The sequence below is a fragment of the Lepidochelys kempii genome, chromosome 14 (genome assembly GCF_965140265.1).
Source record: "Lepidochelys kempii isolate rLepKem1 chromosome 14, rLepKem1.hap2, whole genome shotgun sequence".
NCBI classification, from domain to species: Eukaryota; Metazoa; Chordata; order Testudines; family Cheloniidae; genus Lepidochelys; species Lepidochelys kempii.
Genome location: NC_133269.1, coordinates 38,775,836 through 38,801,219, shown reverse-complemented (window position 1 = coordinate 38,801,219; position 25,384 = coordinate 38,775,836). Strand labels below are relative to the sequence as shown.

Genomic DNA, 25,384 nt, shown 5'->3' with positions numbered 1-25,384 from the left:
TCATCAGATGCATCTGATGAAGTGAGCTGTAGCTCACGAAAGCTTATGCTCTAATAAATTGTTTAGTCTCTAAGGTGCCACAAGTACTCCTTTTCTTTTTGCGAATACAGACTAACACGGCTGCTACTCTGAAACCTGTGAAGTCTCAGTGACTGTCCACAGGAGCAAAGAGCCATAGGGGCACATTTGATCACGATCCACCCCAGATTTTAATTGTTAAAGCTACGTGCTCCCAGGCACGTCCCCGGGGTGCCTGCATTCTTCCCCCCTGCCCTCCTTCGCCCTCCTGGCCACTTTGTTATCAGTGGCTCGCTCCACCTCAGCAAACAGCCTGAGTCAGTTCCAGGAAGGGGAACCTGGTGACCCTCAATTGTGTTGCGGGTGGAGCATATTTATGAGCTCAGAAAAGTGAAACTAACTCTGTTACACTGTCCGGGGAAGCCATGGCTGCAGAGAATCCCATGGAAAGTCTGCAGGAACAAGCTACTTGTCCCATCTGTCTGGAGTATTTTAAAGACCCAGTGATAATAGAGTGTGGGCACTATTTCTGCCGAGCCTGCATCGCCCAGTGCTGGGAGGGACCCGATACAGCCGCCTCCTGCCCTCAGTGCAGAGCAACTGTGCAACAGAGAAACCTCAGGCCCAACAGGTGGCTGGAAAACCTGGTAGCAATAGCCAAATGGCTGAGTTTACAGGCAGCAAAGACAGCAGGAGGAGAGAGGATGTGTGGGGAACACCAGGAAACTCTGAAACTCTTCTGTGAAAAGGACCAAACCCCCATCTGTCTGGTTTGCTATCTATCCCGGGCTCACAGAGCTCACACGGTGGTTTCCATAGAAGAGGCAGCCCAGGAGTACAAGGTAGGGAATTTCTCTCAAGTTTAATGGGCAATAACTTTGGATTTTAATTACAGATTAATTTCACTGCAAGTTGCCTGTCACAAGTGTATCTACATCATGCAGCTCTGGCGGACTGGCAAGAAAGGCAAAAAAAAAAAAAAAAATTCTTTAAAGATACCTGATTTGGGAAACTTTTATCTGAGTAGCTGAATCCTTGCCAAACCCAGCTTCCACTGGTGAAATAAAGGAACTTTTTATGAAATGAAAGCTGTTAAATGATCAGGGAAGCTGAGATCACAAGAGCTGCAGGCCTGTCTATGTGAGAGTGCTGCTTTCAGGCTGGAGAAGGGGAAGTTACAAGCTGTGGCTGTTATTACTGATTTGTATCATGGTTTATAATTGTTCTTATTTTTATTTGGCTCACAGCAGCCCTTACAGCTCTGAAATGAGATCTGTGCCCTGCACAAAACACACTGAGGGACAATCCCTCCCCTGAGCAGGTTGCAGACTAAGTAGACAAGAGAACAGGTGTGAAGGGAAACTGAGGCACAGAGAGGGAAGTGACTTGTCCAAGGTCACACAGCAGGTCAGTGGCAGAGTTGGGAATACACCCCAGGTATCCCAAGACCTAGTCCAGTGCCCAAACCACTAGGCAATGCTAATACCCTAGCAGCAGCACTGAGCAGTGATAAAGTACAGACATTAGGAGGGAAAGATGCCTTAATAGAGGTCCCAGGGGAGCCCGGCAGCGAGAGGAGGTTTCCCACGGGGATTCTGAATTCCTATGTTGCTCCGTGAGGGGTTAAACTCAGATACCGGCCTGCACTAGAGATGATCAATGTGCTAAACACTGTGTGGGACCCCGAGCACTTTGAGTCCACACACAAACGGGCTCCAGAGAGTGCAGGCTCATTCCAAATACTACAAGGATTAGGCTTGATTGCAGCAGAACTAACCTTTGGGCGGTGTTGAGCGGGGTCATTCATCTGCTTTATTGTGTACGTAGGCGAGGACCAGCCAAAATGGTTCCATGAGTCCCACAATACAGCATTTTCAAACCTCCCAGAATCCACTGCTTCTGCCACCTTTACTAGGCAGTGGGACTGTAGGGATAGCTACCCAGAAGGCATTTCTATGAAAAGCATTCAAGATAGCACTAGGGCAAACCCCAACCATTCTTACCAAAAATCAGCCTGCCTAATGGGGTTTGTCTGTAATGCTTAGACCAGGTCTGTCCAGCCAGTGCAATCCCCAGGGCTTCAAGGCTGAAATTCAATTGGGAGTTGGGCTGCTTGGAGAATCCCAGCCCATATTTCGAGCCCTGGTGGTTTCTGGGATTTGTATCACTTTGTTAATCTTCTGAAAATCACATTAATTGATTCACTACCACATGACCCCAGTTTCCTGTTCTATGCTGTACTAGTTGTGATGTTGCACCCCATAATGCTTTATAGAAATATGCTTATGAATGTAAATATGCCATAAATGGAATATGTTTTATGCTACATATGCCATGTAACATATCTTTGCAAAGGTTATGTTCTACTGAATGTATTCACCCTATTCGTATGCATGTGTCATTTTTATATCTGAAGTTATGGGCTTGGCTCTATGCTTGTATTTAAAGTGTTTCCTGTAGGAAGCACCTAAGGCAAATCTGGTCAACATAGTGTGAAGGGGTTATTCAAGTAATTGGGAGTACTTGGCTAACAATGGACCTTGATAGACACCAATCCACATCTGAGCTTTACTGGGAAGGTTCAAACTAGCATGTGGACAATGGCGTCAGCCTGTAAAGAACTGAGTCATGCATGGGCATGTGACTTGCCCATGTGACTCCAAAACTCCATCTTGTAGCTGTAATTCTACACAGGGGGAGAGAGGGGTTTCCACCCACAAGAGAGAGACTATATAAGCCCCTGGGAAACCCCTCCATTTTGTCTTCAGCTGGCTCAAGAGATAGCCTTTCCACCCCAAAGAGATGCCGTAAAGAAACTGGAACAAAGGACAGTAACTACAGGGGTGTGAGTGATGGCTGGACCCAGACTAGGAGGAAGTTCAGTCTGTAAAGGAAGCTTATTGGAACATCTGTGAGGGTGGGATTTACCTGCATTTAGTTTCTGACTGTATTAGGCTTAGACTTGCATGTTTTATTTTATTTTGCTTGGTAATTCACTTTGTTCTGTCTGTTATTACTTGGAACCACTTAAATCCTACTTTTTATGTTTAGTAAACCCACTTTTTACTTATTAATTAACCCAGAGCAAGTAATTAATTCCTGGGGGAGCAAACAGCGGTGCATATCTCTCTATCAGTGTTGTAGAGGGCGAACAATTTATGAGTTTACCCTGTATGAGCTTTATACAGAGTAAAACAGATTTATTTGGGGTTTTGATCCCATTGGGAACTGGGTATCTGGGTGCTGGAGACAGGAGCACTTCTTAAGCTGTTTTCAGTTAAGCCTGCAGCTTTTGGGGGACGTGGTTCAGACCTGGGTCTGTGTTTGCAGCAGGCTGGCATGTCTGGCACAACCAGGCAAGGCACTGAAGTCCCAAACTGCCAGGGAAAACGGGCTTAGAGATAGTCCCCAGCACATCAGGTGGCAGTCCCAAAGGGGTTTCTGTGACCCAACCCTTCACACTAGTAATTAATTAATAAATACCAATCAAGCTTGGATAATGGAGCTCTCTCTCTAATTACTAAAAAGACTGAATCTGAACTGGCAATAAGCCTGAATATGATATGTTTAATTTCTTTGGTGGCCCTGGTGTCATCAACCGATTAGGACCAACATTCACCTTCGGTTTGGGTGGGAAAACATCTCCTTACACACCCCTCTCATCTCTCAAAATAAAACCTCCCAAATCATCTCTGTTTCTACAGGGAAAAATCCAGGCCCATTTGAAGACTCTGAGGGAAGAGAGAGAAAAGCTGCTGGGATTAAAAGAGACTGGAGAGAAGAAAAGCCGGAAGTATCTGGTAGGTGCCTGTTGTTATTAACCGGCAGGGACTGACCCTGGGAGGTCTGTTTGGAAGGAGACTCCTGTGTGGCCTTGGTGAACGTGGGCTTGTGTGTGTGTTCCTCCATGATCCTAGATTTTCTGTGTTAGGTTCATGTGCAGAATCTAAGCTTTCATCTCAGTGAATGAGTTAATTTCTAGCCCTTGTGACTTCCCTGTGTCTGCGTCATTTCTTGCGTTGGTGAATTCTTTGATTCCTTTTTTCCCTTGGAACTTCTGTCAGTGTAATACTGAGTCCTGCCTCCTGCTGCTCTAGGTCTCCATGCTCAGAGGCCATTGATAACACAATGTCCTGACCACCTCAGAAATGGAAACATCCCTTTTTAGAGACACTGTTGAGAAATGAAAAAGATGAGAGTGAATCCTCTCCCAAGTGTCCACAGGGGAGAGTCAAGTGTCAGAAACTTTAGGGTTTGAAAGGAAATTCTCCCCTCTGCACACTCAGCGCTTGATGGAAGGACCCCAGGCTGCTGCCATGTCCCTGACCAGCCCTTTCCCTGTTGCTTTACAGAAACACATAGAAAAGGAGAGGCAGAAAATTGTGTCTGAATTTCAGCAACTGTGGCAGTTCCTGGAGGAACAAGAGCGACTCCTGCTGGCCCAGCTGGAAAAGCTGGAAGAGGTGACTGTGAAGATACAGAAGGAAAATATCACCAAACTCTCTGAGGAGATTTCCTGCCTCAGCAAGTTGATCGGTGACCTGGAGGGGAAGTATAAGAAGCCAGCGAATGAATTCCTGCAGGTGAGACTGAGTTAGAAATACTCCAGATCCCACCACAGGGACAGGACAGCTCCTAAAACATGAGCACAGGAGTCCAGCAATCAGAGACCACCGTGTAATTCCATGTGTGCATTCCTGAAATGTGAATGATCATTGGTCATTGCAGAGTCACAGACACATAGATATTAAGAGAGACAAAAGCCCCATTACTTCAGTGAATATATGGCAATGTAGTCAGGGCAGGGCCTCTCTTCCCCATATTTCAAAATCCCTTTCTTGGAAAATTAAGTGTGTCAGGTGAGACTTTTTTCAGAGTAGCAGCCGTGTTAGTCTGTATCTGTAAAAAGAAAAGGAGTACTTGTGGCACCTTAGAGACTCACAAATTTATTAGAGCATAAGCTTTCGTGAGCTACAGCTCACGTCATCGGATGAGCTGTAGCTCATGAAAGCTTATGCTCTAATAAATTTGTTAGTCTCTAAGGTGCCACAAGTACTCCTTTTCTTTTTTCAGGTGAGACTGAAATTCTTTCCCTCTCTCTCTCCTCTAGGATGTCAGAAGCATCTTGAGCAGGTACGTGGCTCTCTCTCACATCCCCTCACACTTCACAATGCTGAGAAAAATCTTGGTGGTGATGTTAGCACCGCATCTCCCCAGGGCGCTACAGCAAAATGTGTGGGGAAGGTCATATTCTGGATACAAATCTCTCTGATCCATTTAATCCTGAGATTCTCACCCTTTTATAGAAGACTCTGGAATTCTCCATTCAGTGGGAAAAACTGACCTCCAGTATTTCCAAGAGATGTCACATCCTTGGGGGACTGGCTGTCTCAGGATTGTTGGGATGGAATATGGGCCTGTCACTGCTGGGGCCCTGGTTACCATTCAGCCCAGGGTAGCTGTGGTCAAGAGTCTTTCCCACCTGAGGAATGTGTGGAGAGCTGTGTGGAATGAGCTGGGGGAGGGGGGACTCAGTCTAGTTCCAAGTTGACAGATTTCTACAACACTTAACAAGGAAACCTCCTGTCCCTCAGAGCATGGAGGCCAAAGAGTGAACTTGCTATAGAGACTCATGTCCCCTTTTGTCCCCAGAGCTGGTCCTTTGGGGGGAAGGTTGCATGGCCATGGTTTGTGTTGCATCTGCACTAAGGCTGGGAGAAGTAGAGGAATTCTGAATCTAGGCCTTTTAGAACAGCAACTGACTAGCAACAACTTATAATGCGTCACTAATTGAAATAGAACCATGTGAAATGTTTTCTCTCCAGGTGTGAGAAGGGGAAGTTCCAGCAGTCAGTGAAGATTTCTCCTGAGCTGGAAAAGAGGCTCTGTGATTTCTCCCAGAAAACTGGTGCTCTAATGGAGACTCTGAGGAAGTTCAAAGGTACAAAGAAGGAATCTGTGGGGGTGGAGGGATGAGGGCGGGGAATTAGGATAAGCCTCTGAGATTGAGGGAGGAGAATGGTTCTGGCCAACTGGTTCATAATTAGATGACACTTCTATTTAATTGTTGGGTGAGAATGTCACACAGTTGGGGTCCAAGTCACTCAGGTGGATTAATTCAAACCTTTATTTCTACCACAAACATGCCTTGCCATTACAATTACTATGAGAGTACGTAATGACAGACATACTGAAAGAAATATTACCCAGTTACTGGGGTGGAGGATAGGTTGTCCCAGGCCCCACAGCCCCCTAAGGACAGCCCTACCTGGGGCATAGGTGGGTCACAGGGGATTTCTCCTATGATGCTCCGACTACCCTCTTACAATGTCTGACATATTATACACATCCATATTATATATTTATTAGTTCTTCTTCGAGTGATTGCTCTCAACCACCCAGGCAGGGGGTCAGTGGAATGCTCCTCTCTGGTCCCACACTCAGAAGGGGACCAGACACCGCATGTCCATCCTCATCCTCCCTGGATGAGGCCATTATGGCGCCCCCTTCTCCTGTTCCCCAGGAGGATACACAGGCCCACCAAGGGCTCCTGAAAAGAGTGGCCTCAAGCCTCAACTTACAGACTGAGGAGGTTGAGGAGCCCTTGGACTCCCTCTTTGATGTCCTCTCAGCCACAGTGCTGGCTAGGGTGGCCCTCCTGCTCCATAAGGGGGTGACAAAAATCTCCACTGCCCTATGGCAGACCCCATCTTCTTTGCCCCCCATCTCTAAGAGGGAAGAGCGGAAATATTTTGTGCCCACCAAGGGGCACAATATCTGTACACTCACCCTCCCGCAACTCCCTTGTGGTCAAGGCAGTCAACCACAAGGAGCACCAAGGCCAGCCCATGCCCACCCCAAAGAATAAGGACTCAAGGAGGCTGGACTTGTTAGGCAGAAAGCTTCATTCCTCTTCAAGCTTTCAGCTGAGGGTGGCAAACCACCAAGCCCTGCTGGGCAGATATGATTTTAACTTGTGGTGGTCAATGCCTAAGTTTACGGACTCCCTCCAGGAACGTGACAGGAAAGAGTACAAGGTCCTGGTGGAGGAGGGCACCGCTGCTGCCAGAGCAGCCCTTCAGGCAGCCTTGGACGCGTCAAACATGGCAGCAAGAACCATGGCTTCTGCAGTGTCCATGCGGAGGGCGTCGTAGCTACTCTTGTCCAGGCTGTCCAATGAGGCACAGAGCTCCCTGGAGGACCTCCCCTTCGACAGCAAGGCCCTGTTCGCAGAGCAAACAGACATAAAATTACACCGGTCTCAAGGACTCTTGCATGGCCTTAAAGACTCTTGGCCTCTATGTCCCGGCCCCGGCCAGGACCAAGTTTAAGTCTCAGCAGGTCCCCAGCCAAGCCACCCACTCCTGGCACGAACCTTCTTACAGGAAATCTAGAACCTATAAGAAGCATTCACAGTGGCAGGCTCAGTCCGCCCCCCAACCTGGCCCCTCTAAGGGCAAGCAGGTGGGTAAGTGCACATTTTAATGGGACACCTGGGGATGACTTACCAGTCTGCACTAGGGATCCCCCCACCCTACCCTTCTCCAACCATCTCTACACACTCCTCCCAGAGTGGTCACTGCTGACCTCAGGCTGCTGGGTACTCAACACCATCTCCCGGGGCCATACCCTCCAATTTCTTTCAACTCCACCTACCCACCCTCCCTCCCTCCCTGTCCCACATCAGAGACCCCTCTCAGGAGAGTCTGCTCGAGCAAGAGGTGTGGCAGCTCCTTCACCTAGGAGTGGTGGAGATGGTGCTTGCAGAGTTCAGGAACAAAGGTTACTACTCCAACTATTTCCTTAGCCCAAAGACCAAAGGGGGTCTCAAGCCCATCCTGGACCTGTGAGGGCTAAACCAATACATGGTAAAACTCAAGTTCTGTGTGGTCTCCCGGGCCTCCGTTATTCCCTTCCTGGATCCCCGAGACTCATACGCTGCCCTCCATCTCCAAGATGCGTACTTTCACATTCACATATTCGAGGGACACAGATGTTTCCTCTGCTTCATGGTAGGAGAGGAACACTACCAGTTCACCGACCTCCCGTTTGGCTTCTCAACAGCACCCAGAGTCTTCACAAGTGTATGTCTGTGGTGGCAGCCTACCTCAAACGTCGGGGGGGTCCAGATCTTCCCCTATCTTGACAATTGGTTGGTCAAAGGCAGCTCCAGGTCACAGGTACAGGACCATGTAACACTCCTCCTGCCCATGTGCACCGCACTGGGGCTGTTGGTAAACAACATCAAATCTACGTTGGTATCGGTACAACGAATAGAGCTCATTGGCGCAATTCTCGATGCGACATCGGCCAGAGCTTCTCTCCCTCCGGACAGGTTCGAAACCTTGAGGGATCTCATTAGGGGTTTCCTGTGACAATGGCCAGGGAGTGCCTCCAGCTCCTGGGCCACATGGCAGCATGCATGTACGTGGTACGCCATGCCAGACTCAGAATGAGGCCCCTTCAGCTCTGGTTGGCCTCGACGTTCTCCCAGTCTGGAGACAGGTTGGACAAAGTCCTCACCATGCCTGAGACCATACTTGCCTCCCTCCTTTGGTGGACCACCCTGGAGAACAAGCTCCAAGGGGTCCCGTTCAGGAGCCACTCCCCCACCATAGAATTGGTGCATCGGACTTGGGGTGGGGAGCCCGTGTCAGAGACCTCCAGACCCAAGGCTTGTGGTCTGCGCAGGAACTGGGCCTGCACATAAACATCAAAGAACTCTGAGCAGTCTGTCTGGCCTGCATGGCTTTTCACTAGTGCCTTGCAGGCGGGGTAGTCAGAGTTCTCATGGACAACACGGCCTTGATGTTCTACACCAACACGCAAGTCAGAGCCCGCTCTATAGCCCTCTGCCTGGAAGCCCTCCTGCTGTGGGATTTCTGCATCACCCACAATATCGACTTGGAAGTCTACCACTTACCTGGCATCCAGAACTCTCGAGGTGGATCACCTGAGCTGGGACTTCTCCTCCCAGCACGAGTGGTTGCTGCATCTGGAGGTGGCTCACATGATCTTCCAAACGTGGGGCACTCCCCAAGTGGACCTCTTTGTGACCAGGCAGAACCGCCGGTACCCCCAGTTTTGCTCCAGGAGAGTCCTGGGCAAGGGCGTGATCTCCGACGCCTTCCATCTGTCCTGGTTGGGCCAGCTGCTATATGCCTTTCCTCCAATTCTGTTGATCAGCAAGGTCCTGCAAAAAATCAAGCTGGACAAGGCTCACATCCTCATGATTGCCCTGGCATGGCCTAGACAACACTGGTACAGGACTCTGACGGACCTGTCCGTTGCCCCACCCATGGCTGCTGCTGGGCCACCCAAACCTTCTCTGTCAGGACCAAGTCACCTCATCCACCTCAACCTTGCAGCCCTCCACCTCATGGCATGGATGCTCAGTGGTTAGACCAAGAGGAAAGGACCTGTTTGGAGGGTGTCCAGCAAGCCTTCCTGGAAAGCAGGAGGCCCTCCACGCATCAGGCTTATCTGGCAAAATGGTCAAAGTTCTCTTGATGGGCCGCTAATCATGGCGTCTCACCAGTGGCTGCTCCCCTCCAGCTAATACTGGATTACCTCCTTCATCTAAGAGCCCAGGGTTTAGCGCCCTTGTTCGTCAAAGTGCACCTGGCAGCCGTATCAGCTTTCCACCAGCTTGTGCAAGGACACACACATAGGTGGCCAGTTATATGGGCCCGTGGTGCCTGGGCACCAGGAATATTCCTGGCCCGGGATCCGGCTCCAGCAATGTTTGGGACCATGTCTCTCCCACGGCCCCACCTGCTGCCCCCAAGCGCTTCTTCCCCGCACGTCCCCCAGGCGATTTAAAATGGTCCAGGGCCCCCACCCACCACCGGCAGCACAGCGGGGCTGAGTGGCTTCCTGCCTGCTCACTCCTTGTGGCTGTTGGCCCCTCCCTGTGGCCCCTGGGCAGGGTGGGGCGGGGCTGGGTCTCCGCCTGCTGCCCCCATCCCAAGCACTCCTGTGGCCAATAGGAAGCTGCAGGGGCAGAGCCTGGGGGTAGCAGAACATGGAGACCCGCCCCCAGCCCACCCCGCCTAGGAGCCCCAGGTAAACGCTGCATCCCCCACCTCCTCCCAGAGCCTGCACCCCTTACTCCCTTCCCACACCTCCCCTCCTGCCCCCAAACTCCCTCACCGAGCCTGCACCCCCACCCCCTGCCCCAGCCCAGAGCCTGCACCCAAACTTCGTCCCAGAGCCTGCACCTCTCACCCCTCCTCCTGCACCCCCTGTCCCAGCCCAGAGCCTACATCCCTCACCCCCTCCTCTGGCACCAGTCCACAACCTGTACCCAAACTGCCTCCCAGATCCTGCACCCCCATCCCCTTCCCATACATCCTGTCCTGGCCACAAACTCCTTTCCAGAGCCTGCCCCCAAACTCTGTCCCGAAGCCTGCACCCCTCACCCCCTGCCCCAGAGCCTGCAGCCCACACCCCCTCCTCCTGCATGGAAAGTAGCCTTTCTCATGGCAATCACTTCAGCTAGGAAAGTCTCAGAGCTTTGGGCCTGACCTCCGAACCCCCATATACGTTTTTTCATAAAGACAAGGTCCAGTTCTGCCCACACCTTTCATTCCTCCCCAAAGTAGTCTCAGCCTATCCTATGGGCCAGGATAGCTTCCTTCTAGTCCTCTGTCCCAAGCCTCACGCATCTAGTGAGGAGTGCCGTCTCCACATGCTAGATGTGAGAAGGGCCCTGGCTTTTTACCTGGAATGGACAAAACCGTTCAGGAAATCTACACAGTTGTTTATCGCCACGGCTGAAGGAATGAAGGGTCGACCGATCTCCACTCAGCAGCTCTCTAGCCGGATCACTTTGTGTACCCGTACATGTTACGACCTGGCGGGAGTCCCCCCGTCGCCAACTGTGAGAGTGCACTCTACCAGGGAGCAAGCCTCGTCCGCTGCCTTTCTGGCTCACGTCCCTATTCGAGACGCTTGTAGAGCTGCAACATGGTCTTCGGTGCACACATTCACCTCGCATTATGCGATCACCTCCCAGACGCCGTGTTGGGCAGGGCAGGGCTCCGTCCCAAGTGTCTGTGAACTCCTACCTACCGCCAACAGGTATAGCTTGGGAATCACCTACTGCGGAATACACATGAGCAATCACGTGAAGAAGAAAAGAGAGTTACCTTTTCTGTAACTGGTTTCAGAGTGGTAGCCGTGTTAGTCTGTATCAGCAAAAAGAACGGGGAGGACTTGTGGCACCTTAGAGACTAACAAATTTATTTGAGCAAAAGCTTTCATGGGCTAAAACCCACTTCATTGGATGCATGCACTGGAAAATACAGTAGGAAGATATATATATATATATATACAGAGAACATAAAAAAATGGGTGTTGCCATACAGACTATAATGAGAGTGATCAATTAAGGGGAGCTATTATCAGCAGGAGAAAAATCTTTTGTAGTGATAATCAGGATGGCCCATTTCAAACAGTTGACAAGAAGGTGTGAGTGACAGTAGTGGGGGGAAATAAGCATGGGGAAATAGTTTTACTTTGTGTAATGACACATCCATTCGTAGTCTTTATTCAAGCCTAATTTAATGGTGTCCAGTTTGCAAATTAATTCCACCTCAGCAGTCTCTTGTTAGTCTGTTTTTGAAGGTGTTTTTGTTGTAATATTGCGACTTTTAGGTCTGTAATCGAGTGACCAGGGAGATTGAAGTGTTCTCTGAATAGTTTTTGAATGTTGACAGGTTTCAGAGGAACAGCCGTGTTAGTCTGTATTCGCAAAAAGAAAAGGAGTACTTGTGGCACCTTAGAGACTAACCAATTTATTTGAGCATGAGCTTTCGTGAGCTACAGCTCACTTCATCAGATGTATACCGTGGAAACTGCAGCAGACTTTATATACACACAGAGAATATGAAACAATACCTCCTCCCACCCCACTGTCCTGCTGGTAATAGCTTATCTAAAGTGATCAACAGGTGGGCCATTTCCAGCACAAATCCAGGTTTTCTCACCCTCCACCCCCCCACACAAATTCACTCTCCTGCTGGTGATAGCCCATCCAAAGTGACAACTCTTTACATAATTAAGTCGGGCTATTTCCTGCATAGATCCAGGTTTTCTCACATCCCCCCACCCCCATACACACACAAACTCACTCTCCTGCTGGTAATAGCTCATCTAAACTGACCACTCTCCAAGTTTAAATCCAAGTTAAACCAGAACATCTGGGGGGGGGGTGGTAGGAAAAAACAAGAGGAAACAGGCTACCTTGCATAATGACTTAGCCACTCCCAGTCTCTATTTAAGCCTAAATTAATAGTATCCAATTTGCAAATGAATTCCAATTCAGCAGTTTCTCGCTGGAGTCTGGATTTGAAGTTTTTTTGTTTTAAGATAGCGACCTTCATGTCTGTGATTGCGTGACCAGAGAGATTGAAGTGTTCTCCGACTGGTTTATGAATGTTATCATTCTTGACATCTGATTTGTGTCCATTTATTCTTTTACGTAGAGACTGTCCCGTTTGACCAATGTACATGGCAGAGGGGCATTGCTGGCACATGATGGCATATATCACATTGGTGGATGTGCAGGTGAACGAGCCTCTGATAGTGTGGCTGATGTTATTAGGCCCTGTGATGGTGTCCCCTGAATAGATATGTGGGCACAATTGGCAACGGGCTTTGTTGCAAGGATAAGTTCCTGGGTTAGTGGTTCTGTTGTGTGGTATGTGGTTGTTGGTGAGTATTTGCTTCAGGTTGCGGGGCTGTCTGTAGGCAAGGACTGGCCTGTCTCCCAAGATTTGTGAGAGTGTTGGGTCATCCTTTAGGATAGGTTGTAGATCCTTAATAATGCGTTGGAGGGGTTTTAGTTGGGGGCTGAAATAACAGAACGCCACTAGCGGTCACCTTCAGCCCCCAACTAAAACCCCTCCAACGCATTATTAAGGATCTACATGGCATACTGTGGGGCCATGGGGGTACCCATAGCAGTGCCACTGACTTGAAGGTATACATTGTCCCCAAATGTGAAATAGTTATGGGTGAGGACAAAGTCACAAAGTTCAGCCACCAGGTTTGCCGTGACATTATCAGGGATACTGTTCCTGACGGCTTGTAGTCCATCTTTGTGTGGAATGTTGGTGTAGAGGGCTTCAACATCCATAGTGGCCAGGATGGTGTTTTCTGGAAGATCACCGATGGATAGTAGTTTCCTCAGGAAGTCAGTGGTGTCTCGAAGATAGCTGGGAGTGCTGGTGGCGTAGGGCCTGAGGAGGGAGTCTCCATAGCCAGACAATCCTGCTGTCAGGGTGCCAATGCCTGTGGTGATGGGGCATCCAGGATTTCCAGGTTTATGGATCTTGGGTAGCAGATTAAACTAAATTAAATTAGTCTTGAATAAAGACTGGGAGTGGATGGGTCATTACACAAAGTAAAACTATTTTCCCATGTTTATTTTCCCTGCCCTACTCTCACTCACACCTTCTTGTCAACTGTTGGAAATGGGCCATCCTGATTATCACTACAAAAGGTTTTTTTCTCCTGCTGATAACAGCTCACCTTAATTGATCACTCTTGTTATAGTCTGTATGGCAACACCCATTTTTTCATGTTCTCTGGGTGTATATATACATCTCCCTACTGTATTTTCCACTGCATGCATCCAATGAAGTGGGTTTTAGCCCACAAAACTTATGCTCAAATAAATGTGTTAGTCTCTCAGGGTATGTCTACACTACGAAATTAGGTCGAATTTATAGAAATCAGTTTTGTAGAAAGCGTTTTTATACAGTCGATTGTGTGTGTCCCCACACAAATGCTCTAAGTGCATGTAGTCGGCGGAGTGTGTCCACAGTTCCGAGGCAACCGTTGACTTCCGGAGCGTTGCACTGTGGGTAGCTATCCCACAGTTCCCACAGTCTCCACCGCCCATTTGAATTCTGGGTAGAAATCCCAGTGCCTGATGGGGCTAAAGCATTGTCATGGGTGATTCTGGGTACATATTGTCAGGCCCCCGTTCCCTCCCTCCTTCCATGAAAGCAAGGGCAGACAATCGTTTTGCACCTTTTTTCTTGAGTTACCTGTGCAGATGCCACACCATGGCAAGCATGGAGCCCGCTCAGCAAACTGTCACTGTATGTCTCCTGGGTGCTGGCAGACGTGGTACTGCATTGCTACACAGCAGCAGTTTATTGCCTTTTGGCAGCAGACAGTGCTGTATGACTGGTAGCTGTCATCGACGTAGTCCTGGGTGCTCTTTTAACCGGGCACCTGGGTAAACATGGGAGTGACTCAGCCAGGTCATTTCCCTTTTAAGTTTCGTCTCATGGCGATTCAGTCCTACCGGCAGTGTACTATCTTTTAACCTCCAGCCAGCAGAAGATGATGGCTAGTCGTCATACTGCACCGTCTTCTGCCGAGCACCCAGGAGATGACGACGGCTAGCGGTCGTACTGCACAGTCTGCTGCCAGCAAGATGTACAAAGATAGATGAAGTGGATCAAAACAAGAAATAGACCAGATTTGTTTTGTATTCATTTTCTCCTTCCTCCCTCTGTGAAATCAACGGTATGCTAAACCCAGTTTTGAGTTCTGTCCTTGAGGGGGCCATTCTGTTTCTTGCAAACCCACCCCCTTTGTTGATTTTAATTCCCTGTAAGCCAACCCTGTAAGCCATGTCGTCAGTCGCCCCTCCCTCTGTCAGGGCAATGGCAGACAATCGTTCCGTGCCTTTTTTCTGTGCAGACGCCATACCATGGCAAGCATGGAGCCTGCTGAGATCACTTTGGCAATTAGGAGCACATTAAACACCACACGCATTATCCAGCAGTATATGCAGCACCAGAACCTGGCAAAGCAATACCGGGTGAGTAGGCAATCTCAGCGCGGTGACGAGAGTGATGAGGACATGGACACAGACTTCTCTCAAAGCATGGCCCCTGGCAATGCATGCATCATGGTACTAATGGGGCAGGTTCATGCGGTGGAACGCCGATTCTGGGCTCGGGAAACAAGCACAGACTGGTGGGACCGCATAGTTTTGCAGGTCTGGGACGATTCCCAGTGGCTGCGAAACTTTCGCATGTGTAAGGGCACTTTCATGGAACTTTGTGACTTGCTTTCCCCTGCCCTGAGGTGCAAGAATACCAAGATGAGAGCAGACCTCACAGCTGAGAAGCGAGTGGCAATAGTCCTGTGGAAGCTTGCAATGCCAGACAGCTACCGGTCAGTCGGGAATCAATTTGGAGTGGGCAAATCTACTGTGGGGGCTGCTGTGATGCAAGTAGCCAACGCAATCAAAGATCTGCTGATATCAAGGGTAGTGACCCTGGGAAATGTGCAGGTCATAGTGGATGGCTTTGCTGCAATGGGATTCCCTAAATGTGGTGGGGCCATAGACGGAACCCATATCCCTATCTTGGCACCGGAGCACCAAGCCGACAAGTACATAAACTGCAATAGATACTTTTCAATAGTGCTGCAAGCTCTGGTGGATCACAAGGGACGTTTCACCAACATCAACGTGGGATGGCCGGGAAAGGTACATGACGCTCGCATCTTCAGGAACTCTGGTCTGTTTCAAAAGCTGCAGGAAGGGACTTTATTCCCAGACCAGAAAATAACCATTGGGGATGTTGAAATGCCTATAGTTATCCTTGGGCATCCAGTCTACCCCTTAATGCCATGGCTCATGAAGCCTGGACAGTAGTCAGGAGCTGTTCAGCTACAGGCTGAGCAAGTGCAGAATGATGGTAGAATGTGCATTTGGAGGTTTAAAAGCGCGCTGGTGCAGTTTACTGACTCGGTTAGACCTCAACAAAACCAATATTCCCATTGTTATTACTGCTTGCTGTGCGCTCCCCAATATCTGAGAGAGTAAGGGGGAGACATTTATGGTGGGGTGGGAGGTTGAGGCAAATTGCCTGGCTGCTGGTTATGCACAGCCAGACACCAGGGTGGTTAGACAGGCACAGGAGGGCGCTGTGCACATCAGAGAAGCTTTGAAAACCAGCTTCATGACTGGACAGGCTACAGTGTGAAAGTTCTGTTTGTTTCTCCTTGATGAAACCCCCCGTCCCTTGGTTCACTCTACTTCCCTGTAAGCTAACCACCCTCCCCTCCTCCCTTCGATCACCGCTTGCAGAGGCAATGAAGTCATTGTTGCTTCACATTCATGCATTCTTTATTCATTCATCACACAAATAGTGGGATAACTACCAAAGTAGCCCGGGAGGGATGGTGGAGGAGAGAAGCACCAGGAGGGGTGGTGGAGGGGGAAGGACAAGGCCTCACAGCACTTTAAAAGTTTAAAACTGATTGAATGCCAGCCTTCTGTTGCTTGGGCAATCCTCTGGGGTGGAGTGGCTGGGTGGCCAGAGGCCCCCCCACCGTATTCTTGGGCGTCTGGGTGTGGAGGCTATGGAACTTGGGGAGGAGGGCGGTTGGTTACACAGGGGCTGTAGTGGCGGTCTGTGCTCCTGCTGCCTTTCCTGCAGCTCAACCATACACTGGAGCATATTACTTTGATCCTCCAGCAGCCTCAGCATTGAATCCTGCCTCCTCTCATCATGCTGCTGCCACCTTCCAGCTTCAGCCCTGTCTTCAGCCTGCCACTTACTCTCTTCTGCCCGCCACCTCTCCTCCCAGTCATTTTGTGCTTTCCTGCACTCTGACATTGTCTGCCTCCACGCATTCCTCTGTGCTCTGTCAGTGCGGGAGGACAGCCTGAGCTCAGAGAACATTTCATCACGAGTGCGTTTTTTTCACCTTCTGATCTTTGCTAGCCTCTGGGAAGGAGAAGATCCTGTGATCATTGAAACACATGCAACTGGTGGGGAAAAAAAAGGGGACAGTGGTATTTAAAAAGACACATTTTATAGAACAATGGGTACACTCTTTCACGGTAAACCTTGCTGTTAACATTACATACGTAGCACATGTGCTTTCGCTCCAAGGTTGCATTTTGCCTCCCCACAGTGTGTGGCTAGGCCCTCCCCCGTCCCCGTGGCTAACAGCGGGGAACATTCCTGTTCAGCTACAGGCAAACAGCCCAGCAGGAATGGGCACCTCTGAATGTCCCCTTCAGAAAAGCACCCTATTTCAACCAGGTGACCATGAATGATATCACTCTCCTGACGATAACACAGAGAGATAAAGAACAGATAAAGAACACCAGCAAACATACACTGCAAGGCTTTGTTCTACAATGATTCCAGGGCACCTCTGAATGTCCCCTTCAGAAAAGCACCCTATTTCAACCAGGTGACCATGAATGATATCACTCTCCTGACGATAACACAGAGAGATAAAGAACGGATAAAGAACACAAGCAAACATACACTGCAAGGCTTTGTTCTACAATGATTCCAGAGTACGTGCTACTGGCTTGGAGTGTGGCTGTTACTCTGAAACCTGTCCTACCATGGTGGATGGAATAAGGTTGCCCTCCCCAGAAACCTTTTACAAAAGCTTTGTGAGTACATCCAGGAGAGCCACGAATGCCAGGGCAAATTAATCATTAAACATGCTTGCTTTTAAACCATGTATAGTATTTTAAAAGGTACACTCACCAGAGGTCCCTTCTCCGCCTGTTGGGTCTGGGAGGCAGCCTTGGGTAGGTTCGGGGGGTACTGGCTCCAGGTCCAGGGTCAGAAACAGTTCCTGGCTGTCGGGAAAACCGGTTTCTCCGCTTGCTTGCTGTGAGCTATCTACAACCTCATCATCATCATCTTCCTCGTCCTCAAAACCTGCTTCCGTGTTGCCTCCATCTCCATTGAAGGAGTCAAACAACACGGCTGGGGTAGTGGTGGCTGAACCCCCTAAAATGGCCTGCAGCTCATCATAGAAGTGGCATGTTTGGGGCTCTGACCCAGCGTGGCCATTCGCCTCTCTGGTTTTCTGGTGGGCTTGCCTCAGCGCCTTAAGTTTCACGCGGCACTGCTTCAGGTCCCTGTTTTGGTCTCTGTCCTTCATGCCCTGGGAGATTTTGACAAATGTTTTGGCATTTCAAAAACTGGATCGGAGTTCTGATAGCACGGATTCCTCTCCCCATACAGCGATCAGATCCCGTACCTCCCGTTCGGTCCATGCTGGAGCTCTTTTGCGATTCTGGGACTCCATCATGGTCACCTGCAGCTTGCCAAGCTGGCCAAACATGAAATTGAAATTCAAAAGTTCGCGGGCCTTTTCCTGTCTACCTGGCCAGTGCATCTGAGTTGAGAGTGCTGTCCAGAGCGGTCACAATTGAGCACTCTGGGATAGCACCCAGAGGCCAATACCGTCTAATTGTGTCCACAGTACCCCAAATTCGACCCGGCAAGGCCGATTTCAGCGCTAATCCCCTTGTCGGGGGTGGAGCAAGGAAATCGATTTTAAGAGCCCTTTAAGTTGAAAAAAAGGGCTTCGTCGTGTGGACGGGTGCAGGGTTAAATCGATTTAATGCTGCTAAATTCGACCTCAACTCCTAGTGTGGACAAAGGCCACAAGTACACCTCGTTCTTTTTTCTGAAACTGGTGTTCTTTGAGATGTGTTCCTCGTGTCCATTCCACATCCCACCCTCCTTCCCCACTGTCAGAGTTGTCCGGCAAGAAGGAACTGAGGATTGGGGGAGTGCACAGCGCCCCTTATATTGCGCCATGGAGGCGCTGCCCTATGGGTACTGCTAGGGGAAAAACTTCCATTAATAGTGCATATGGCGAGCACGCACACCTACTGTGAAATGGATGTGAGCAACACATCTCGAAGAACACCAGTTATGGAAAAGGTAACTGTCTTTTCTTTTCCAATCACCTTTGAGTGTTATGAATATTAAGCACCTTTTATAACTCAGACTACACATGCATGAGCTTTTTAAAAGCAGGGCTTTTGCTGTCAAAGCTATTTTCATGTCTCTATTCTCTTCTCTGCATAGGTGTTGCAGACTTTGCTAACTGCTCCTTTGGGTGTCTGTTGCATGGTCAAAACATCTCTTTGTCCTACATAGCAACTTATGAACACATCACTTAATAACAAGGCAATTTAAGGCAACATTTCCTTTTGCCAAGCAAACTGCTAACCAGAGTCCAGGCCAAAGCTAAGTCAGTCAGTATAAACGCTCCATCTCGGTCTGTCCAAAAGCTGGCCCCAGCCCATCACTGGGTTCTGGTCCCGTACGGCAGCTAGTCTGGGCCAAATGGGCTGCAGGGAAGGAGAAAGCCCCTCCCCCCCGGTGAGGGATCCCTCCAGCACAGGAGCCTCTTGTGTCTCCTCCCCAGCAGCTGCAGGCAGAAGGCGTGTTCCTGAGAGGGCTGGGAATGGGGTGGGGGTGGCGAGGGCGGGTGGAAAAGGGAGGGGGGGTGGACGAGGGACAGAGGGAGGTGGGCAGTGTAAAGCTGGGCCTCTGACACTGCACGCTGGGCAAGGCACACAGGGGCCATTGTCAGAGGGAGGTAGCTCTGTCTGGCTTCAGAACTTCCTCAGCCTGGGCCAAAGTCTGCACCAGCCCCTGCAGCCACTGAACAGCGGAGTCACAAATGGCCCCTCCCCTCTTTCCTTTTGCCAGGGGTGAATCTGGCTCACTGAACCACCTTCTCTGAGCCTCACTTTCCACATTGAAAAAATGATTTTATTATTATTCCTATATCTGCCTATGAAGGACAAGGCCCCATCGTGCTGGTCATGCTAGAGAAACTGAGTAAACAGACTCACAATTAGAGCCAGGATTTCACAGCCTCTTAACAGCCCATTAGTGTCAAAGGGACCAAAGTGGGTAAAATTACTTTTATGCCAAAGTCTTTGTATGATCTGGGTCTAGATTACTATAAAAGGCAGTAAGTGAATGAGACAAACCAACTGGAGTCTGAAGGGTGGGAGGGGATGATGAGGGAAAAGTAAATCTCTGTTACAGATTGTGTGTCCTGAGATGGTTGTGAGGCTTCATGGAAGATCATGTTGCTGCCATTACTGGGAGAGGCCTGAATGAGAGAGGAAATAGAAGGTTTCAGAACTTTTTATATTAAATACCTGAATGTGTCTCGATCTGGTTCTTTATCATAATTAAAACACAGGTCTATGAGTTCAGAGTGAGGTTGTCATTATAGATATGAGAGCCTGACATCTCGTCTCTTTTCTCCTTTCCTGCTCCAGACGCTCTGCCATATGAAGTGGAGACAAAAAGAGGGGAACCCCTAGGAGCACACAGACTGGGTGAGTTTGCAGCTGGAGATTGTCTTTAAATTATGAGAAAATTCCAGTGAAAACATCTTCATGAGATTGTAGCTAAAGTTACCAAACAAACCAACAGTGGCCATGGCACACAGAGCCCTAAAACACACTGAACAGCGAGGAGATCCAGGGCCACAGGAACAAGGTGGACCAGGGGGGCATGCCCCCACCCCCAATTTTTAACATGGGCATAGTTTGGTGGCAGGAGGCCAAGTTTCCCCCAAACCTCAAGCCTTGGGCAGGCGTGGAGCATCGCAGACAGTGCTTCATGTTGGGGCAGCTGATCAGCTCTCCGCTGCCCACAGCTCCAGCCTCTTCCCAGTGCTGGCCCCTCTCAGTTGCCCCACCCCTGCTCCTCTTCCCCTGAGGCCCTGCCTCCTGGCCAGGCCAAAAACTAGAGCCAGGCTGCCACTGGGGAGCTGCACTGGGGAGCCCTGCATCCTCCACCTGCTCTGGGTGACGCACTCTGGAGAGTGGGGATATTGGGGGGGAGGGATAGCTCAGTGGTTTGAGCATTGGCCTGCTAAACCCAGGGTTGTGAGTTCAATCCTTGAGGGGGCCATTTAGGGATCTGGGGCAAAAATTGGGGATTGGTCCTGCTTTGAGCAGGGGGTTGGACTAGATGATCTCCTGAGGTCCCTTCCAACCCTGATATTCTATGATTCTATGGGCCAAGGGCTGCTCTCTGTGCCCCCAGATCTCTGCCCAGGCCAGGTGGAGGGACAGGGGCTCTCCACAGGGGCCAAGGTTCTCAGCCTGGCCAGGGGGTGGGGCTTCAGCAGGAAGAGGAGAAGTGGGGCGGGGCTACGGAGGGGGTGGGGCCACAGACAGCAGGACTTTGTGACCCCCGCAACATCTCTCAAGCTTCCAGCACTCCTGGGGAGATCCCAAAGTGAAGTCAAACACTCCTAACAACAAACTTAGTGCTGCGTTCAGGCCCACGGATGAAATGATGCTGCGTTCATGCCCTCTCATTCTCACTGAGCAGCACCCGAACAGAGCTCTCTCCCCTGAGGGCTGCCACATCCCTCTGCTTTACCCAGAAACTCCTCATCGCCCTTCTCCAACATCCAGCCTTTCCTCTGGTCAGGGCTGGGCTCGCCCATTGGAGCTGCTTCCTGGGTTGGGGAGATGCGCTACCTCTGAGGCTGGCAGCTCCTCCCTTCTCTCTGGGCTGGGGATGGGGCTACCCGCACCCTATGCCACTTCCAACTCATTGGTCTTAAGCAGCTCTTCCCCTGCACTGCACCTTCCTCTCTGTTCCCTGGCCTGGGACTGGAGGCTTCATTAGGGGAGGGAGCTTCTCGCCGGGGTTTAAAGCTGGTACCTGCCTCCTCCGTTCCCTCCTCACCAAACGCTTCTGATACCTTCCTGCCTGTGTCTCTGCTGCTGGGAAATGAGCAGCCCCAGCAGAGGGAACAGGGAGCTGAAGCTTCTGCAAGCAAATGAGAAACAGAGTGAGGAGCTTCAGTGACACCTCTGCTCAGCCTCAGACCGCCAGGACAGAGGCAGCTTTCTGGGATCCAGGCCTGTCCCAGCCAGAACAGGGCTGCTGGAGAGTGTGAGAAATGGCCCCAGCCTCCCTCAGGGCTGAGCTCTGCCCCTAACACTCTGATTCTCTTTCTCTCTCCAGCGAATGTGACTCTGGATCCAGACACGGCTCATCCCCAACTCATCCTGTCTCAGGATCGGAAAAGTGTGAGATGGGGAGACACATGGCAGCAACTGCCCGACAACCCTGAGAGATTTGACTATTGTTTCTGTGTGCTGGGCTGTGAGGGATTCACCTCAGGGAGTCATTCCTGGGAGGTGAAGGTGGGGGGTGGGAGATACTGGGCTGTGGGGGTGGCCAGAGTCTCTTTGAGGAGGAAGGGATGGATCAGCCTCAGCCCTGAGGGAGGGATCTGGGCTGTGCAGCGGTGCAGGGATCAGTTCCGGGCTCTCACCACCCCTGAAACCCCCCTGACCCTGAGCCAGGTCCCCAGTAGGATCCGGGTTTATCTGGACTGTACCCGGGGGCAGGTGACATTTATTGATGCTGGTGACGAGTCCCCAATCTTCACTTTCCCACCAGGCTCCATCCCTCGGGAGAGAATCCGACGCTGGCTCTGGGTCGGGTGGGGATCCCGGCTCAGACTGTGTCGCTGAGACACGTAAGGGAGGGGGGAATATCCCTCTGGGGACCCTGAGATCAGCCTCCCTAGCCTCACACACCGTTGTCTCTGCCTGCGGGCTTTCTATCATGCCATCACTGTGACCCTGGAGGTTGCTTCTGGTCTCAACTCTGTGCAGCCTCTGCACTGCCAAACCATAGAAATCAGGGAGTGAGAGAGGCAGAGAAGCCAATCTCATTGCCCCAGGGATTGTGCAGCCTGTTTGCCACTGTCCTGTGTGGTCCAGGAGGACTCTGGGGATGCTGGGTCAGACAGTGTCACTGAGACATGGAGGGGGGGAAACAGCCCACTGGACATGCAAAAATGGGCTTCTCTAGCCAAGTCATCCTAGCCCCTATTGTCTGGAGGACTCCTGTCTACCCAATCCTCTGGCCTCTTAGCTTTATGACCCCTGGAAACTTAGGCACCCACTTCTGCTGGCACCGGTGGGTGCTCGACCCCCCTCAGCCCCACCCCAACTCTGCCCCTGCCCCACCCCCATTCCAACCCCTTTCTTAAAGTCCCCACCCCCACTCTGCCCCCTCCCTGCCCCTATTCCAACCCCTTCCCCAAATCCCCGCCTTGGCCCCGCCTCTTCCCCACCTCCTCCCCTGAGCTCTCTGCATTCCTGCTCCTCCCCCTTCCCTCCCGGAGCTTGTTACGCCACAAAACAGCTGTTTTGTGGCAGCAAGCACTGGGAGAAGAAGCAGGGAAGCAGTGCGCTCAGAGGAGGAGGTGGAGGCAGAGATGAGGTGGGGCAGGGAGGGGAGGTTGGCTGCTGCACCCACCAATTTTTCCCTGTGGGTGCTCCAACCCCGGAGCACCCACAGAGTCAGCACCTATGCCTGGAAACTCCTCCTTCCTCTCTGCAGTACCAGGGGTGGGAGGGGAAGAAAGGGGAGGGGAGGGAAGGGGGAAGAACCCCTGGAGCTGCAAGAGGATCATAGGTGCTCTGAGGAGAAGATGTGGGGGCTGGGAAGGGTCAGAACTGATGGAGGGGCTGGGGGAAGGAGTGATGTGGAGTTGGGGGAGAATTAACATCTGGGGACAGGCAGATGTGGGGGTGGGAGGGACACAGAATTAATTAGTATTTGGAGAGTTGGGGAGAATCTGGAAGCTCTGTACCAGCAGGGATCCTGGGAGTGGGAGAGCCAGGGACTGAGGAGTGTGACCTACAAGTCATGAAGGAAGGGCTGGTTAGGTGGGAAGGAGTTAGAGGGCAGGGTGATGTCAGCTAGATGAAGATGTGGAGGGTCACGCACAGGGCAAGTTTAAGGGAGAGAAGAAATGAAAGAATAAAAAAGGGAAAAATAAAGTAAAACCAGTGTAAAGAGAGAAGCCTGGAGAAAGTGGAGGGAAATTCAAATGAAGAGTGAATGCAAAATTATCCTGAGGAGGGAAATGATCTGAGTGAGCAGCAAGAGATGACGGAATAAACTCAGGGGAAGGACCTGGGAACCTGAGGTGGAATGATCAGTGATAAGGAATAGAGAAGGGTTAGGGAGATTCAGAGAAATACACAGATGGAAAACGAGTGCTAGAGAAAATGATGTGTAAAACTCGATGTGAAACTTACTCCTGGGGGAATTGTGCAGATTTTGCACAGAATCCCATGTGCTGCACAGAATTGGGGCTGCAGAGCTGCTGGCTACCACGAGGGGCTGCTGGACTCTGCAGAGCCCACTCTCCCTCTTGCAGTGAGCCGAGTGCCTGGGCAGGGATGGAGGCTCTGTACGCTGTGCGGCAGGGCTTGATCATCCACCAGAGATGGGAGTGGGCCCGGGAGACCCGGCTCTGGCAAAAGGTGAGGAAGGACAGGGCTTTACCACGTCCACCAGCGAGACAAAGCTGAGCCTACAGCTGGGCTCTGGGGGGCCAGGGAGGGAAGGGAGCATGTGTCTGGGCCGGGGGGGGGCCTCACGCAACCCCCTCCAGCAGCCCCCAACTGGAACTGGATTGTTTTAGGGCAGGGGTGGCCAACCTTAGAAGGAGCCAGAATTTACCAATGTACATTGCTAAAGAGCCACAGTAATATGTCAGCAGCCCCCCCATCAGCTCATCCACCTCCAGCCCCCAGCGCCTCCCCCTCTCCCCTCCCCATGCCTCCCGCCTGCCATGATCAGCTGTTTTGCATGTGCAGGAGGCTCTGAGGGGGAGGAGGGAGGGCACAGCATGTTCAGGGGAAGGGGCGGGGGCTTTGGGGGAAGGGGTGGAGTGGGGGCAGGGCCTGGGGCAGAGCAGGGGGTTGAGTAGTGAGCCCCCCCCTCCAGGCACATTGGAAAGTTGGCATCTGTAGCTCCGGCCCCGGAGTCAGCACCTATGCAAGGAGCTGCATATTAACCTCTGAAGAGCCATATGTGTCTCCGGAGCCACAGGTTGGCCACCTATTTTAGGGTTTAACTCTCCATTCCCAGAGGGATCTTTTTTGCTGTCAGTGTCGTTGACATACTTGCTGACAAGTATTTTGAAATTAATTACTAAAATAATTGAAACTGGTGTGATTTTATTGTGTTATTTTTGACAAAATATGCAGAATTTTAAAACATGCACAGAATTTGTAATTTCTTGGTGCAGAATTCCCCCAGGAGTACAGTACACACACCTGAGCCCAGCGAAGGTGTCTCCAGCCACACCAAGTGGTATAAAAAGGTTGCAACCATTGTTCAACACTAACACTAAAGGATGCTTCAGAGAAGGAGACAAGTCTCATGGGGTAGCCGTGTTAGTCTGTATCCACTAAAACAACAAAGAGTCCGGCGGCACCTTAAAGACTAACAGATTTATTTGGGCATCAGCTTTCATGAGTAAAAAATCCACTTCTTCAGATGCATGGAGTGAAAATTACAGACACAAATCGGACATCAGGAACGGTAACATACAAAAGCCGGTAGGAGAACATTTCACTCTCCCTGGACATTCAATAACAGATTTAAAAGTAGCCATCCTTCAACCAAAAAACTTCAGAAACAGACTTCAGAGAGAAACTGCAGAGCTACAATTCATTTGCAAATTTAACACCATCAATTTGGGCCTG

At 50.6% G+C, this 25,384-nt stretch overlaps 1 protein-coding gene across 1 annotated transcript; it reads left to right on the top strand.

The window, feature by feature from the left end:
• Positions 1-411: 411 nt before the first annotated feature.
• On the top strand, positions 412-22,934 carry LOC140898081 (E3 ubiquitin-protein ligase TRIM39-like). Its single transcript, XM_073311540.1, has 7 exons — positions 412-860; positions 3,723-3,818; positions 4,371-4,601; positions 5,129-5,151; positions 5,844-5,959; positions 20,120-20,179; positions 21,831-22,934. The coding sequence occupies exons 1-7, from the start codon at positions 444-446 to the stop codon at positions 22,343-22,345; spliced, it is 1,458 nt and encodes a 485-aa protein (XP_073167641.1). The 5' UTR covers positions 412-443; the 3' UTR covers positions 22,346-22,934.
• The last annotated feature ends 2,450 nt before the right edge of the window (positions 22,935-25,384 follow it).